Source organism: Vombatus ursinus, unplaced genomic scaffold, assembly GCF_900497805.2.
Source record: "Vombatus ursinus unplaced genomic scaffold, bare-nosed wombat genome assembly UNPS02014833.1, whole genome shotgun sequence".
NCBI classification, from domain to species: Eukaryota; Metazoa; Chordata; class Mammalia; order Diprotodontia; family Vombatidae; genus Vombatus; species Vombatus ursinus.
Window position 1 is genome coordinate 6291727 of NW_020954611.1, and position 17754 is coordinate 6309480.

The 17754-nt window shown below is 39.9% G+C and overlaps 1 protein-coding gene across 3 annotated transcripts in view; it reads right to left on the reverse strand.

The window, feature by feature from the left end:
• The window catches only part of PANK1 (pantothenate kinase 1), a 70666-nt gene that overhangs the window by 23882 nt on the left and 29030 nt on the right, over positions 1-17754 (reverse strand). For all 3 annotated transcript variants that reach the window (XM_027839755.1, XM_027839756.1, XM_027839757.1), the window contains exon 2: positions 9526-9878. In XM_027839755.1, the coding sequence (XP_027695556.1) occupies positions 9526-9878 (353 nt within the window). The remainder of the gene's footprint in view (positions 1-9525; positions 9879-17754) is intronic.

Sequence of the window (17754 nt, forward strand, 5' to 3'; positions counted from 1 at the left end):
TGTGATAGGATATGATGGACTATCACAGATCCAGAAAAAAATGCTTTACAGACAGAAGACAATACTTTCAGCTAAAAAGATCAAGGCACCATGGAAGAGCAGGCACTCAAGCTGAGTCTTCATGTAAAAGGGAGATTCTGAAACGGGAAGATGAGGAAGGGAATGTATTTCCACCCCACTATTTAGAGGAAAAATCAATTGGCAGCCCATCTCTGCCTCAGTGAACACTTGGAAATTTGGGACTACAGAATTATGCACTTAAGAATCAACCATGAACTGCTGGCTAATTAATGTGTTTCAAAGGAAAACAAGTTCGGAAACATTTTGCTCATACTACTTTAGAAGTGTATCAAGTTGGCTTCTGTACTTCTTAGCAAAAAAAGGAAAATCAATGAGATAGGACTTTGGTGTCTTTCATATGATACAAACTGTTGTATCAAACATTAGAAAAGTATCAGAAGCATTAATTGTGTATCAGAAAAATCAGTAAATAGGCATTGAGTAAAACAAAATCAACACTCAGTTAGTCATCAAGCATTTTAGTGCTTGGTATATGCCAGGCATTGTGCTAAAGAAGCAGTAGGGGGGCAGCTAGGTGGCACAGTGGATAGAGCACCGGCCCTGCATTCAGGAGGACCCAAGTTCAAATCCGGCCTCAGACACTTAACACTTACTAGCTGTGTGGCCCTGGGCAAGTCACTAAACCCCATTGCCTACCAAAAAAAAAAAAAAGAAGAAGAAGAAGAAGAAGAAGCACTAGGGATACAAAAAAAGAGCAAAAACAGCCCCTGCCTTCAAGGAAATTAGGAAAGTGAATTCCTCACACAAAGCAATTTAAAAAAAAAAAACCCATGGTGCAAAAAGTGCTGGACCTGGAATCAGGTTCAAATGTGACCTCAAGATAATTTACTTACAAGTTATGTGACCCTGGACAAATCACTTAACCTCTGCCTCAGTTTCCTCATCTGTAAAATGGGGGTGATAAAAAAATAGCATCTACCTTCCAAGATTGTTGTGAAGATGAGTTAATATTTGTATAGCACTTTGCAAATCTTAAAGCATTACATAAATGCCAGCTATTATAATAATTAATATTATGAATAGTCTCACGGGTAAAATAACTGACTGGTTACATAGGGTAAGTCATTTCACCTGCCTATGCCTCAGTTTCTTCATCTATAAAATAAGGCACTGGACTGGTTTACCTTTCAGGTCCTATTCAGTTCTGAATCCTATGATCCTGTAGGATTGCTTTGTTCACCAGAACAACAAATATGATCTAATTTATTTCCATGATTACTAATATTATTGTCCATTTCATGGGTTGACCTCCCCTCCTCTCTACCAAAAAAAATAATTTGTTGGTATAGTAGCAGAAAAAAAACTGTTACTGTTTTGCCAGAGGAACAAGGTTCAAACCCTATCTCTTGACATCTATTACCTGGGCTTCCATTTCTTCAGCTCTGACTACAGATTTATGATGGTCCAGTCCTAGGACTTGAGCCTTGGGCCTTAGGCCTTAGCAACTTGTGCTCAGTATGCTGGAGCACCAAATCCTCTGCTTGGAATCAGTCCAGGAAATACTGCCTTTGCCCTTTCACTACTTTCTAAACCTCAATTGAGTCTTAAATCCCAGTTGAAGGTGTCCTGGCCCTCTCTTGGCTCCTAAGTTAGAGACCTGCTACACTTCAATCCAAATTAGCTGCCTCCCTTCCTTGGCCACTGCTACCTTATCTTGGGCCTGGAAATAGACATGTACCAGATGATAAGTATGTATTATCTATGGTTTGTTTGTTTCTTTAACTGGGGGGGGGGGGTGGAGGAAGAATATTGCATTCTGAAATAATCAACAAGGAAAAAGTAATGAGAAGAAAGAAGAGATAATCTACCAAGTCTTTCCCTTGAGGGTCTTCATACTTATCGGTTAGTCTATCTCTCCATTATAGTTTCTCAGGCATGAGATGGACCATAAGTTAAGATGCCATGATTTGGTTCTCACTTGAAAGATGGGAAAATATTTTATCTTTCTTTTTACTTTATTTATTCTTTACTTTCCTTCTCTGGGCTTAGATTCCTATAAATAATCTTGATACTTATCTAAACAATGGGAATCATCAAATCATGACATATCTGAAATCCCAGATCCAACAAAAACTCAGGTGATACTAAGTAAGGTAAGTCTATCCATGCCACCATAACATGTCCTTGGAAGGTGTGTCAGGCTCCTCAAGTCCTGGCTCAATGTTCTCTCTTGGAAGATAATTAAGTGGGTGAGGGAAGAGAAGGGAGGAGGGGTTATTATTATCTGTGACAAGATCACACAGCTAATAAGTCTGTAGAAGGGAGGTGAGTGAATTGGGGAAATTTCTAACCTATGACTTGGGAAAAATTGCTCTGTTTGACATGATGTGAGGGAAAGGGAAAGAAGGATAAAAAATTCTAGTCACTTAAAGCTTTCTTCAATCGGGTTTTCTTTGGAATCATTATTTCTAAACAGGAGATTTGGGCATTTCTATTTCTAATTTCTAATTTAATGATGACATTAATACTAAAAATAAATCAAAGCCTGGAACATAAGATACGCTCATACAATGTCTGAGCAGGCTAGGCTGTCTATTAAAAGCAGACTGAAAAAGAAAGGAAATCTAACAAAAATAACCCCAAAAGCTTTCAAATCTACTATCAGAGAAGAAAAAATAGCCAGATGCCAAGCAAGTAGCAGGAGTGCTGGATCACAAGAGAGCTTGAGAGAACCTTAGGGGATTAAAGACCTTGTCCAAGCCTTTATTTTGCCTAGGAAAGTGAGATCCAGGAAAGGTAACTGACTTATCCAAGGCAATGCAGTCAATGAATGGAAGCATCAGCCTCAGACCCCTGATGCCTAGGCCCACCTTGACTCTCTCTCCACCAGCCCAGGCTACCATCATGTGCTGTCATTCTTATCCCCCTTTGATCTGGATCTGCTATTTCATCAGGATAGGGAGCTCCCAAGGAGGAAATCTCCTCAGCTGAAATGAGAAAATGCTACCAATACTGATCAGCAACTGTAGGACAATTTACAGTCTCAGTGGGTTGCCTGGGGACACCAAGAGGTTAAATAACCTGTCCAGGTCACCTACTCAGTACAATGAGACTGGAACCTTGGGTCCTCCATACTTCAGAGATGAGTTAACTGCTCAGGAAGGAGTTGATCTCAAGTCAAATTGCAAGCAACAGAAAAGTCTGTCTTGCTAAATCAAAAGGAAAAGGGTGAAGGGAATAAGTATTTATTAAGTATTTACTATGTGCCAGGCTCTGTGCAAATGCTTTACAAATATTATTTCACTTGATCTTCATAACAACCTTAGGAGGTAGGTGCTATTATTATCCCCACTTTACAGATGAGGAAACTGAGGTAGAGGTTAAGTGACTTGCCCAGGGTCACACAGCTAGTTAAGTGTCTGAGGCTAGAGTTGAACTCAGATCTTCCTGACTCTGGCCCAGCACTCTGTGCACTATGGTACCACCTAGCTGCCTAGGTTTAAAAAAGTAAATCCTGTGATGTGTAAAATGGTACACAGACACTGACCAATGAAGTGATCAGTGATGACTCCAGAAGACTGGTGGTAGGGGGCAGCTAGGTGGTGCAGGGGGGCAGCTAGATGATACAGTGGATAGAGCACTGGCCCAGGATTCAGGAGGACCTGAGTTCAAATCTGACCTCAGACACTTAACACTTATTAGCTGTGTGACCCTGGGCAAGTCACTTAACTCCATTGCCTAGCCACAAAAAAAAAAAAAAATAAAGACTGGTGGTGAAGCATGCCTCAGGTCTCTTGGCAGAGAAGTAATGAACTATAGGTATGGATTAAGGTATATATTTTCTAACATGTTTTTGCTTAGCTATACTTGTTACAAGAGGTAGAGAAATTGTTGGAATTGATAGGACATTAAAATAAAAACACACCAATAAAAAGTTGGGTTTTTCTTTTTAAACAACTTAAAATCATAACCATGGTTCCTTCCTTCTTGCTGATAGAAAAGGAAAGAATTCTTTCTCCCCCAAGGATGAAAAAAATTTGCCAAACTGCTCATAAAGTGAGAATAATTATAAAAGCAACCCTCAAAAGAACATCCCTTCCCTTTAGGCAGAGCATGCTTGAGAAGTGCATAAATTCAAGCATATGACATTAGAAATCAACAGGAAGTATTGGTGTCATTCATCCCTCAGACCAACACAACCTCCAGGGTCAATCACATTTCCTTGAAAATATCAGAGACTAAAGCTTATTCACATTCTGGGAGGCAGTAAGGCACAGCAGAAAGAAGGTGGGCCTTGGAGTCTAGCTCTTCTAAATTCTGCTTTGGATACGTAATAGCTGTGTGACACTGGATAAGTCACTAAATTGTATTCATTTTCAGCTTTCTCACCTAGAAAATACAGATAACCACAGTCTACCTACCTCCCAGGCTTGATATAAAGGTCAACAAAGAAAATGTGTGTGCCGATGTTGCTGGAAATTTTAAAGGCCCAGGTAGATGCCCAGCTATTATGGTTTTCTGATTTTAAACAGCTACAGGTCCACAGTTCCCTACCCCTTCTAATATTTTTTTTCTTATTATGAAGTTTTGGCTTTCACTCTTTAGTTAGGAAAGTATGAGTTCAGAAATGACAGTAACTGGGATCCCCTTAAGAAATAATTTCCACAAATGTTAAAAATTGTTTTCAACAAATTTTAAAAATTGTTTTCACATGCAACTGGGAAATAAGATATATAGGCAATGGGGTATAGAAATCTATCCTGCCCTACAGGAAAATAGAAGGGGAAGGGGATAAGAGAAGATGGGGGGAGATAGAAGGGAGGGAAGATTAGGGGAAGGGGTATTTAGAATGCTGTCTTGGGGTAGGGGGGAGGGATGAGATGGAAAGAAAATTTTGAACTCAAAACCTTGTGGAAGTGAATGTTGAAAACTAAAAATAAATTAATTTTAAAAAAAATTTTAAAAAGAAAGAAGAAAGAATTTCCTGATGCTCCACCAGCCTCTTTTCACTGGAGATGTGTGTGTGTGTGTGTGTGTGTGTGTGTGTGTGTGTGTGCGCAGAAGGGGGGTGAAAGGGGGAATGATGAATCTGAAACATTGTTTACACTGTCTGAAGGGTCCTTGGGTTGATTTATTTTGCTTAGTTGATTGTTTTTCTTTATTACATAAGAAGATTCACTGGAGAGAGAGAAAGAGGGGAATATCAGGAAATAACTGTGGTGCTATGTGAAAGTATCAAAACTTTTTTTTTAAAAAAAACTATTTATTGTAAGTGAGAGTAGTCTTTAGGACTCACTCCCCCACCATGTTCTGGCTACTCCTTTGTTTGCTTAGTGGGGAGTTCTTAAGGCCTCCTAACCAGTATCATCAATGTTGCAATATACTATGCTGATACTGTTGGACTTTGGTGTTGATCTTTTCGGAGGGAATGGGGGAAGAGGAAGAGGAATCAAATAGAAATTATCTGTAGTTGTGGCTGAATATGTGGGCAGGAAGAATGATTCTGCCTACCCAGTCAACACTCTGAAAAACTTCACAGATACAAGCCGTACTTGATAAGCAGAGAAAGAAGCTACAGGAGGCTCCAATCTCTCTCTGTTGACATTCACATTGGCCAGGATTGAACACACAGAAACCAAAGGGGTCTAGTGATCATTGGCAATGTACAAGCAACCTTCAAAAGACTATTTTGCAAATGTATTAGATTGATTCCCTCCCAAATCTGTTCATTCCAATACTTTACAGGGAAAAATGAGTTATATTTCTCTTTTCCAAGTATACTATGTATGTGAATCCCCTTAACATTCAAACATTGAACAGATTTATTCACACTTAACACATAATAAGATATTTCTAGTATATAAATTGTCCCGAGAGCATTATGTCTTGGGCATTTTAGGAAACTACATTAATGTCACCAAGAGATTTCAACAGGCAGATACATGCAAAGCGGTAGTGATCCAGGCATGAAGAATGGTATGGGCAAACAGCCAGAAGCAGGAGAGGGCAGGACAAGCAGCTAGCAGTCCAGCTGGCCTCGAATATCTAGGTTGTGAAAGGGAATATAATAAGACTAGAAAGGCACCTGGGAGCCATATTGGAAAAGGCCTTCACTGTCAGACATTTGTATTTTCTGTGGGGAATTACTGAAGGTTTCTGGGCAGGAAAAGTATCTGATCAGATATGGGTTCTGCTTACCCCCAGAAGGCAGAACTAGATGCAAGATGGGAAAGGCAAAGGTCAGCTCACTGGGAGGGCAAACTTCCCAAAATTTAGGACTTTCTTAAAGCAATGGCCTTCTTCAGGAGATAGTAGGAGGGCTTCATTCTTATTTTAACTTCTTGAGTGGAATCACAGAATGTTAACAATAGAATGGATAAGCATCTATGATTGCATTGATATAAGGACTCCCATATGAGGAAGTTCCTCTACCAACCCAGGTTGAAACCTCTACAACTTAAAGCCTTAGTGTTGCCTGGACCACTGAGGCATTAAGTGTCTTTCCCAAAGTCATGCAGCTAGTTGATATGTCAGAGGCAAGATTTGAACCTAGGTCTTCCTGACTTCAATACCAACTTTTATCACTATTGCTTCCACCAAGAGATAGGAGAGACCTACAAAATCCTCCTGTCCATCCCATTCCTTTTACTCACAAGTAAATGGAATGGATGCCTGAGGAGGTAAAGTGTCATATCCAAAGTCTCACAGAGAGTCAATGGCAGAACCAGGTCACCTGACTAAATCCCATGCCATGCTCTTTCTTCTACATCATCCTGCCTCCAAAGTGGTTCTCGGACTTGATAAAGTTCATGAACTGTTTTTAGCGAGCAAACATTTCCTTGGACAACCTCCCTCACTTGTTTTTACTTCCTGCCACCAACCTGTCCATTCTTCACTCCTTCCTCCAAATAAAGGCTCACTAGAATTAATAGGAAGAAGGATTATTGCTTTTGACAAGATGCCTAGGCAGGGACTTCTGGTCTGTGTTAAATACCATAAAAAGATTAAGATATGCTACAAATAAAAGTAGAACTCTGGCCATATTATAAGCATGTATACTAGAATACTGCAATTGAAGACTCAGATTGTTAGAACTGACAGGGGCCCTAGAGATCATCTATTCCAGTGGTCTCAAACTAAACTTGTAAACTGAGTTTTAGACATAGATCACTGCTTCAAGTTTCCTAGTAAAAGGTATGCAACATAAGCTAGAATTTTCCCAGCCCCTCTCCCAACTCTTGATCTTGTCCATTTCTATGGTTCTTTTACTCCTCAAAGCACTTTCTTAGCTCTTATTTCCATCTTATCCTAGAGAAAGTCATTGGAGATGAGGCAGCATAGGGCAAGACAGAATGTGACAGCAACAATGATGAAGATGATGAAATTAGCACACAGGTTCAATTTCCCTTTGCCTGAGGCAACACAACTGGTTTAGTAAGACAACCTTGATTAAAGCCCCAGTCCCTTGATTCTTAGCCCAGTATTCTTTCCACTAGACCCAACTAAAGTTCATTTAACCAATAACATATTGAAATAATGCTACATATCAACTATATTATGGAGTAAAGATGCTGACATGGACAGGCTTAGAAGCTTAACCAACATTAGAAACATTGAGTTCCAAACACGTATTTACAAAGTTTTGGAACCCAACCTATTACAAACTAGTTTCAACCTACAAGGTTGAAGTATATAAATATCTTCCCAGAAGGACAATTATCTCATCATAGCATAAATTTAGTACTAGAAGACACCTTAGAAGTTATCTAGGACAAACACTTCATTTTATATACATATAAGGGAACTGATTTCAATTCCAACTTTTATCATCTGCTTCCACCAAGAGATGTGAGAAACCTTTAAAAAGATGAACTAAGGGCAACTAAGTGGTGCAGTAGATGTCAGAAGGACCTGAGTTCAAATCCAGCCTCAGACACATAACAGTCACTAGCTGCGTGACTCTGGGCAAGTCACTTAAACCCAATTGCCTCACTAAAAAAAAAAAAAAAAAAAAAAAGATGAACTAGCTTGCTGAAAATCCCATAGGGAGTAAGTGGGAAACCCAGATTCTCCATCTACAAGTCTATCATTCTTTTCAGGTTACCATAATGGTTCCTCAAAAGCAAATTGACTGCTAAACCAAAGGAGATTTACAGATATCTTTGTCCTCCCTCACAACATCTCATTTGATAGAACATTTTGCATCCAGATAGGCAAAGAAGTGTTGGTCCAGGATAAGGAGTCAGCAAACTAGACCTGACAGCCAAATCCTGCCTGCTACTGGTTTTGTACAATCTCTAGAGCTAAGAATTTTTTTTAAACAATTTTTTAGGTAAAATTTTATTGTATTTAAAAATGTAGCAGACCACAGGCTGTTAAAAAAAAAAAAAAAAGATGTCTACCCCTGGTCTAGGTTATTAACCAGAACATTCAATTTTCTATTTACAGAGAATCAGGTATTATTCAAGAATCCCAACAACAGAGAAGTAGACCTGTAAACAACTCATTTCATATTAATGCAGGAATGAAATTTAATGTAATAAGAATAAAAACAAGTCTGGAAGTCAGAAGACCTGGGTTCTAGTCTTGGTTCTTTTTAATAATGAGCTCTGTGACCTTATTCTTTTCTGAGCCTCAGTCTTCTCATCTTTAAAACGAAGACAGTTGGACTAGACCAGGGATTCTTAACTCGTTTTGGGTCATGGACTCTTTTGGGAGTATTCCAGGGAAGTCTAAGGACCCTTTCTCAGAATACCATTTCTAAATGTATAAAATAAGATATATAAGGGCACAAAAGAAACCAATCATATTGAAATAAAGTTACCAAAATATTTTTTAACCAAGTTCCTGATCCCCAAGTTAAGAACCCTGAATAAGATGGTCTCAAAAAGTGCTGTTAGTTTCTAGAATGCTATGGGCCTATGAGAAATTACGGGAATCTACTTGGCATTCTTCTAGCAGTTTGTAATAGGATCATCATAAGACCTTTGAACCTCAGCTGTACAACCTATAAAGTTCACACAGCAGCTACCTTTAATAAAGTGCAATGATGTGTGAGATGCATCACTAAAATATGCTCTGAAAGCAAACTTTTTTTTGACAAAACATTAATTTGATAAGTAGTCTAGTTTACTGAACTACCATTCACATTTTTAAAAGATGAAATGTCAAGATCACTAATCCTTTTTCCTTTTTTTTTTTAAATAAGAGTGAATAAGAGCAGTAATTAAAGCTGGCTTCAGAGATAGAAAGACCTGAGTTTAATTCTACCTCAGATATAGACTGCCTGTGTGATGCAAAACAAGTCACCCACCTCTTTGGGATGTTCCAGGCAATTCCCTAAGACCTGACACTGCCAAGTAGTTACAAAAATAGTAGTAAAAATGCCTATCTGCATTTGCAGAAAGTGTTTTGTCTTTGTTTTTGTTTTTTTCCTCCCCAAGAGTTACCTATACTAGTGAAATCACAGTTCAGGGTCAAAAAAAAAAAGCAACCCCCACATACCATTCTAAAATCCTCTTCAAATTTGAAAGCCCCGCCTCCTGTGGCACAGAGGGTCGTGTGAAGACTGGAGAAGTTCTTTTCACTCCCCATCTGAATGAACTTGTGCATGGCACAGCTGGGGAATCTGATGAAGTGCAAGTTGCCTTTCCGCCCACACATGGTCACGTTCTTCAGCTCCAGGTGCACGTCTCGAATTCCAGTTTTCCCATAAGCTGTGTTAGAAGTCAAGTACTTCCTTATGCTCTTCAAATTCTCCACTTCCTCTTGCTCCTCTTCTGCTGTAATGTCTTTCGGTTCAAAGTAGACCAATTTAACCAGTGTTCCACCAATGTCCATGCCAAACCATGGGAAGGCTAGAGGAGACAAGGGGGGGATAGATAAAAAGATTTCATAAAGTACTAAATGTCCCAAAATGGAACTCTGACCACCCCAATAAACATGTTATCACAAAGTATAAATACAGGAGAGCCAAGGTCAAAAATGGCACATGGAGGTCTCAAAAGGCAGAGGTTAAGATTCCTGAGTCTGAATGCTACATTCAATCAACAAGCATATATTAAGCCCCTACTATATATTCCAAGTATTGTGCTAGGTCTTAGGAATACAAGGACAAAAATGAAGCAGCCTATCCTAAAGGAGTTCATATTCTATTGGGGAGGACAACATGCCATTTCATAGCATCCAAAGAAACACAAAATAAACCCAAGGAAAATGTAGGAGAGATACTAGCTGGGGAAATGGGGGCTGGTGATGGGGATGGACGTGTTAGAAGTGTTTGAGCTGAGTTCTGTTGGAAATCAGAGTGTCTAAGAGGCAGAAGAAAGGAGGAAGTTCATACATCACAAGAAAACTAAAAATGAACATGTCACTATGATGAGGTAGCATGCACACTTGGAAAACACTTCATCCACATTTGCTCCTCTTGGAATCTCTGGTTTTCTTCAAGACTCAGCTCACTCACCACCTACCTTTGCATGAGGTCTCACTTGTCACCCTCCTTGTCTTCTCCATTAGACTATAAGATCCTCAAGGAAAAAGCCAGTTTGGCTTCTGAATTTCTGTTCCCAGTGCCTAGCAATAGTAGGAACTTTAAAATGCATGTTGATTGATTTATTGATTATATTTGAACTGACTTTCTGATTTAATCAGCCTAGTACATTTAGGCACAGGTGTGGCCCCCAGTCGGGGGAATGCTGGAACCAACTTGAATAGATTCTCAAGTTTTATTTGTCAGTATTTACACCTCTGAAATCCTCAAATGCCACAAACCAGGGCTTTATTTGTTGTTTTGTTGATTGTCTAGACTTAAGGAGGTGAAAGAGAAAATGCTAATAATGCAAATTAAATTTAAAAGAGTGTTTTCCATACATTCCCCTCACCCCCAGGCAGCTGGTCATTAAAACATTTACCAAAGTACACACTGCCCCAACCCAAACCCCTAAAGTAAACCAATCAGGCTTGGAAAAGGACTACTGATGAGGAAGATGACCATCATCTTGTTCTCAGCCTCATCAGAAAAGTAAAGCTCTCCCACTGACTAGAATAATCTAGAAGCTGAGATTTTTTTCCCAGGGCAAAAGGAACAGCAAACATAAAACAAACAACAAACAATAACAGTCAACACAAAGACACAGCACTTCATCACACTATCTCTCTTATATAAACCACTATCAGTACAGGATAATTACAAATCTGAAACCAACATCCTCCCAGTTCTTCACCCTTAGTTAGTTATCACCAGCATTAGCCACTCACAATTCTGCAGTGTTTTATAGTACAAATCATTTTGCATAAATTCTCATTTGATCTTCCCAATAGCCTTTTTAGGGGGTAGCAAAACAAAATATAAATAGAGTAAACATTTATTAGGTAAACTCCTGCAGCTGGCACTGGTGGGGGAGGGGGCAGGGAAAGATGTCCCAAATTTAAATAAGACTGACTGTCTGACCTCATGGAGTTTACAGCCTAGTACATGTCATGCATGGCCCAGTCTGAGGAAGTATAGGGACCCTTCTCAGGATAATGTTTTTTAATGCATAAAATAAAATACATAGAATTACAAATTAAACCAATTATGCTGAAATATAATTATCAAAGACCCTGAATTATGAATCTCTGGTCTAGTAGGAAGATAAGACATCACTATAGATCACCATAATATGCAATTATTTTAAAAACACATTAGATGAATCTCCCTTTGCAAAAGTGGGGACTAAGGGTGAGGAACATTTCCTCTGCTGTCAGACTTAACAGATATGTTGGTTAGTTTTGATGAAATGCTTCATTTTTTCTTTTTTAAAAAATTCTTTGTTGCAAGTAATACAACTTTAAATAGGAGGACAGATACATTCAGAACAAAAATGAATGTAAAAACCAAAGATATTAATTAAAATTAAAGATTTTTTAAAAGTGCTATAAAATTAAGTGCTATGATAAAAGGTTTGGGGAGGGGAATACATATCACTGACTGAGAAAAATAGGGAAGTGTTCCCTAAGAAGGTGGCATTTGAGTCAGGCTTTATAGTATGAATAAGAATTCAATAGATTAAGGGGGAGGGGAAGAAAAGGACACTCATGCCTAGGAAATAAATAGCCTCAGCAAAGACATTGACCATCAATCAATCTAATGCTATCTCTAGGGAGAAATCTCTGGAAGAGAACTTTGTCCTGGCATCTTGTCCATGGCAAATGCAGAACCCAACACAAATGACTCACAGTTTTTCATTTGTACTGTAGATTTGATTGATTAAATGGCAAACTTGTGGCCCTTGGCTACCAAGAAAAGAAGGCACTAATATCATGGAAGCCATGCACACACCAGATCCCAGGACAGCAAAACCAACAAATCCCTCTTGCTACCAGTGGACAAATTTCGTCAGCTTTTTGGTTTTGTTTTGGCTTAACCACCAAACCATTCATCTATAGCTGAGTAGATTATCCCTCTACCTCTATTTTCTAATCTGCTCTCATACCCTGTAAAACCTTGGGCTTTCAATGGCTACAGTTCTCTTCAGATTTCATTTCCCTCTTCTCTCCACAAGTCTGTCAAAACTGAAGAGGTAAGTCTATGACTAGAAAACAAAATTACGGGGCAGCTACGTGGTGAGGTAGCTAAAGCTCTGGCCTTGGAGTCAGGAGGACCTGAGTTCGAATACGGCCTCAGACCAAACACTTGACACTTACTAGCTGTGTGACTCTGGGCAAGTCACTTAACCCCAATTGCCTTAAAAAAGAAAGAAAACAAAATTACAAAAAAAGGTAAAATGAGGAAATGGATACGAAAGTGAAGGATGGTCTCTTGTAACTGACTGGATATGAAGCAAGGGAAGGGGAAGAGTGAAAGAAAACCTCAAGATTCTGAACATGGGAGAGCAGGTGAATGGTGGTGCCACAAAGAAAAAAAGGAAGTCAGTTTGGGGTGGAGATAATGAGTTCCAGCAGGATATCCAGGTAGATCTGGCCTGGAAGCAGCTGGTAATGAGGGTCTTTATCAGCAGCTAGGTAGCATAATAGATAGTACACTGGGCTTAGGATCAGAAAGACTCATCTTTATGAGTTCAAATTCATCCTCAGATACTTACTAGCTGTGTGACCCTGGGCAAGTCATTTAACTCTGTTAAGTTAAGAACTCAGTTCTTCATCTGTAAAATGAGTTGGAAGAGGAAAAGGTGAACCACTCCAGAATTTCTGCCAAGAAAACCCCAAAATGGGGTCACAGAGAGTTGGATGCAACTTAGAGATTCTTTCAGCTGGAGGTAGTTATCTAACCAATGGAATGAATAAGATTGCCAAGTGAGGCAAGGTAAACAGAGAAAATAAGAATGTTAAAGTCAGGCCCTTGAGAACACCCACATTTCAAGGTGAGGCAGAAGATGAGGAGGAAACAAAGGAGCAGTGTCTGCACTTCCAACCCTTCTCTAAGTGTTAGGGAGAGAGGACTAGGAAATTCTCTGTCTTTGAAAAGAACAGAAAGAAATAGACTCTGACCACCCAATAGAAAAGAGGTGGGCAGAGTCAAAAGTTCTATATAGGTTAAAGGGATAGACTCCTAATGAAAAACAAGAGTGCCAAAGATGAGATTTGGGATCAGTGACTCATTACTAAGCTTTAGAGAGAGAGATTGTAGAGTGGTGGGTAGAATCCAGCTTCGAGAGGTTAAAGAAAAAGTAAATAGCAAGCAAGCTATAAACAATTTTACAAGAAATGTAGCACCGAAAGGGAGGAGAAAGACTGGGCAATAGTCGGAGAAAATATAAGGGAAAAGGGAAGGTTTTTGTAAGATTGAGGATGATAGATTTAGAGCCAGAAAACCATCAAATCCAACACCCTCATTTTACCTCTAGGAAAACTGGGGCACAGAAAGGTTAAATGGTCCCACAGGTCACTTAGCTAGTAAGCATCGGACAGTCACCTTGACAGAAAGTCCAGTGCCCTATCCACTACACTCTGCTGCCAGGACATGTTTGTAGGCAGACAGGAAAAAGCCAATGGCAAAAGATTTAAGATAGATTAAAATGCATGACAGAGAGATGACTGATAGAATAATGTTCTAGAAGAAGCTTGAAGGTGTAGGTCAAGGGTGCAAGTAGAAGCATGGGCCTTGGTGAGTAGCAAAGATCTCTATTCTATCACCACGGGAAAAGAGGTGAAAGGATAGTAATTCTGAAAAGGTTTATGGACTTAGAGGAGAGTTGAGGGGGTTCATGGCAGATGGTTTCAATTTACTCTGTGAAATAGAAAGCTAGATCACAAGATTACAGATTTAGATATGGACGGGGCTTTAGAGGTCATTCAATCCTAGCCCCGCCCCAATCATTTTACAGATGAGGAGATTAAGGCTTGTATTTGAGGATGACATGGCTTGACCATGAGGCAGAATGTGAAACCAGCTTCTCTTGACTCCAGGTCTAGAATTCTATCCAGTAAATAATACAGCCTCTTTTGTAAGTAAATGTTAACAGTAGGGGCATAGAGGTTTGGAAGAGACAAGAGGAGTACATGAAGAAGTTAAGAGCAGTCAGGAGGCCCAAATGAAGCCAAGTACCATGAATTGATAGTGGATAAAATCAGTCAGTTGCTGGAAAAGAAGCAGGGTAATGAGTTGAAGAATGGAGGTTATACAGGGACGAGGATTCACAAGTCCCCTGCAAAGAGCCCCATGACATGGGACTTTACATTAGCATCTAGTTTAACATTAAAGGGGTGTGTGTGTCCAAGCTGATTCTTAACCTTTTTTTGTGCCATGGACTCTCCTACCTTTCCTATTACTGTGGAAGGTAAAACCATCTTCCCAGGCCCTCAGGCTCCCAATCTAATCTTCCTGGTCTCCTCACTATCTCTCCGCCTCCCACGTCCAAGCTCCCAAGGCCTGTAAACTTTGCTCTTGCAACATCTCCCATATGTTCCCTCTTCTTTCCTCTGATACTGCCACCACCCTGGTGCTGACCTTCATTGCCTCACAACTGAACTATTTTAATAGCCTCTTGGTGGGTCTGCCTGTCCTCAAGTCTCACTCCAGCCCATCCTCCATTCAGCTTCCAGAGTCATTTTCCTCAAGTGCGGGTCTGACCACATCACCCTCATACACATGCACATACATAGACACACACACACACACACACACACACACACACATACACACACTCAATAAACTCCAGTGGCTCCCTATTGCCTCCAGGATAAAATACAAAATCCTCTCTTTGCCATTCAAAACCCTTCATAACTTGGCCCCCTCCTACCTTTCCAATCTTCTTTACCCCTTATTCCCTACCATATGTTCTTTGATCAAGTGACACTGGCCTCCTTGCTGTTCCATGATCGAGACACTTCATCTCTCATCTCATAGCATGTGCACCCTGCCCCCATGCCTGCAATGATCTTCCTCCTCATCTTCACCTACTGATTCCTTTAAGCCCCAACCAAAATCCCACATTCTATAGGAAGGCTTTCCCAATGCCTCTTAATTCTAGTGCCTTCTTTCATTTAATTTTTTTCTATTTATCCTATATATAATTTGTCTATATTTGCTTACTTGTTCTCTCCTCCATTAGACCGTGAGCTCCTTAAGGGCAGGGACTATCTTTTGCCTCTTCTGGTATCCCCACTACTTAGCACAGTGCCTGGCAAATAGTAACAATTTAATAAATGTTTATTGACTGACTGACTTTCGACAGTCTGGTGAAGCCTATGGACCCTTCTCAGAATCTTTTTAAATAATGGGGTGAAGTGCTAAATTTTGGATGTCAGTGAAAATAAAAATTTAATTTTTCCCATCCAAGTTCACAGATCCCCTCAAATCTGTGGACTTCAGGTTAAGAAGCCTCCTAGGTTACTAGAAGAAAGTAAAAACAGAGTATAAGTGAGAGAACTGGAATGAGTCCAGGGACTGAAGCTCAAAAAAGGGCAAAGAGGAGATTCAATGAGATAGACAGAGGGGCATAGGTGGGATAAGATGTTGTAATCAAAGAATGGAATTTAAAAGTTACAGCTCTTAGAAGTAGTGCAATTCCTGGAGATGGTATTGTATAAGTATGGTCATGGTGTTCATCTGAAGTGGGGTCAGAGAAAGGATGTTAGAGTGAAGAAGAACCTCAAGGAATTCTGTGGTCATACATCTTCTGCTGAAGGGTTAGCAACAGACTACTTAAGTCTGCAGGGATGATGGCAGGGAAAAAGATTGAAAAGAAGACCATCAGTCATGTCAGAATGGCAAATGAAAGTAACAAGGATGGGGACAGGTTGGTATGGGCAGATGGGATGAAAGATGATATGCTCAAAAGAGCAAAGGTGATGGGATGATGGTAGAGAAATTACCTGAAATTAGCAGTAAAGAGCAAGAAATGAGCCCCCCCCCACCTTGATTTACCATGAGTTAGGAGTAAGAGAAGAAGCAGCTGCCAATGGAAGAGGTTACAAAATGTATAAGAGAGTTTATGGACCATTGTGATTCCAAAAGGTCCAAAGGAATAGATTAAGCAACGGGTAAAGTGGGCTGGAGTGGGACCGTGGAGGTGTAGGGGTGATCAGAAGAGGGAGTGGGGTTTGGGAGGAGGTAGTTTGAACAAGCCACTTAGACCTAAGGCCATGAGCCTAGATGCCCAAAATGGAGAATGGATACAATGAAAGGCACTGACTGCCTTGGCTTTCTCCCTCACAGTAGAAGAGATGATTTACACAGTTAATTTACACAGTTAAACCAAAAGTTGAAGACAGAATTAACCTTAGCTCCTGCTCCTAAGGTCTGCTTCAGTTCTTGGATTGCAATCATTGAGATTCTAAACTCCCTAGCTCTAAGAAGGAAAAGAAGAAAGGGCTGCTGAGGGATGGAGTTCAAGTCCTCCAAGGAGGCCATAGCTCAACGACCAAGAGAGCCAATGGGCTCTGGGACGGATATGTGTTATAACACCCATTTCAGCACAGAAGAAAGTGTGGATCAGGGAGTTTAAGTTACTTGCCTTAGGTCCCACCACTAGGAAATAAGAGAACTGACTCCATGGCCAGTATTTTATTTCCCTACACCACTTTGTGACTCAGGGAAGAAAAAAAAAAAGGACAAACTCTTATATTAATGAAGAAAATTCATGATGCTAGATTGGCCTCCTCAAGAAAAGTTCTATTTCATTTAACACCATGGTCTCCACATGACTGCTTTCCATTTGTCATGAATGTAATATATGGAGAGGCCACAAGAAAGGAGAAGCATGTGAAGCTACTGTTACATCCCTATTCTACTCTACTAGCACACACACATGCACATGCACACACACTAGAGCTGTAGGCTAACACTGAACATCCATCTGTTTCAAGCAATTTCTAAGAAAATAGGAAAAGTCCCACTAAAATAATGCTCTCCTGTCCAAAAGCTGCAAGAGAACCTGCTGTAATTTAATGCTGATCCTCAACAGCTGCTCAAGATCAGCTAAGGAATAACTCTGAAATGGGGAGGGAGGGTGGAAGCCCTACACAACATAAAAGAAACATAGCTACAAAAGAACCTTCTCCCCAACTCCTACCTTTAATAAGTGCTCTTTCTGTTTATGTTCTTATGATAGTCTAATCACAATTTTTCCAGATCTCTGGCCTTTTATAGCCCTGTTCTGGGGTGGAGGGGGAATGGAAACTGAAGATCGTTCATCCTTCCTAAAATCATATTTCACTTCTCTAAAACCCAAGAATACATCATTGTACCTTTGCATTGCATTTCATTGTATATACAAATAAAAACCCACC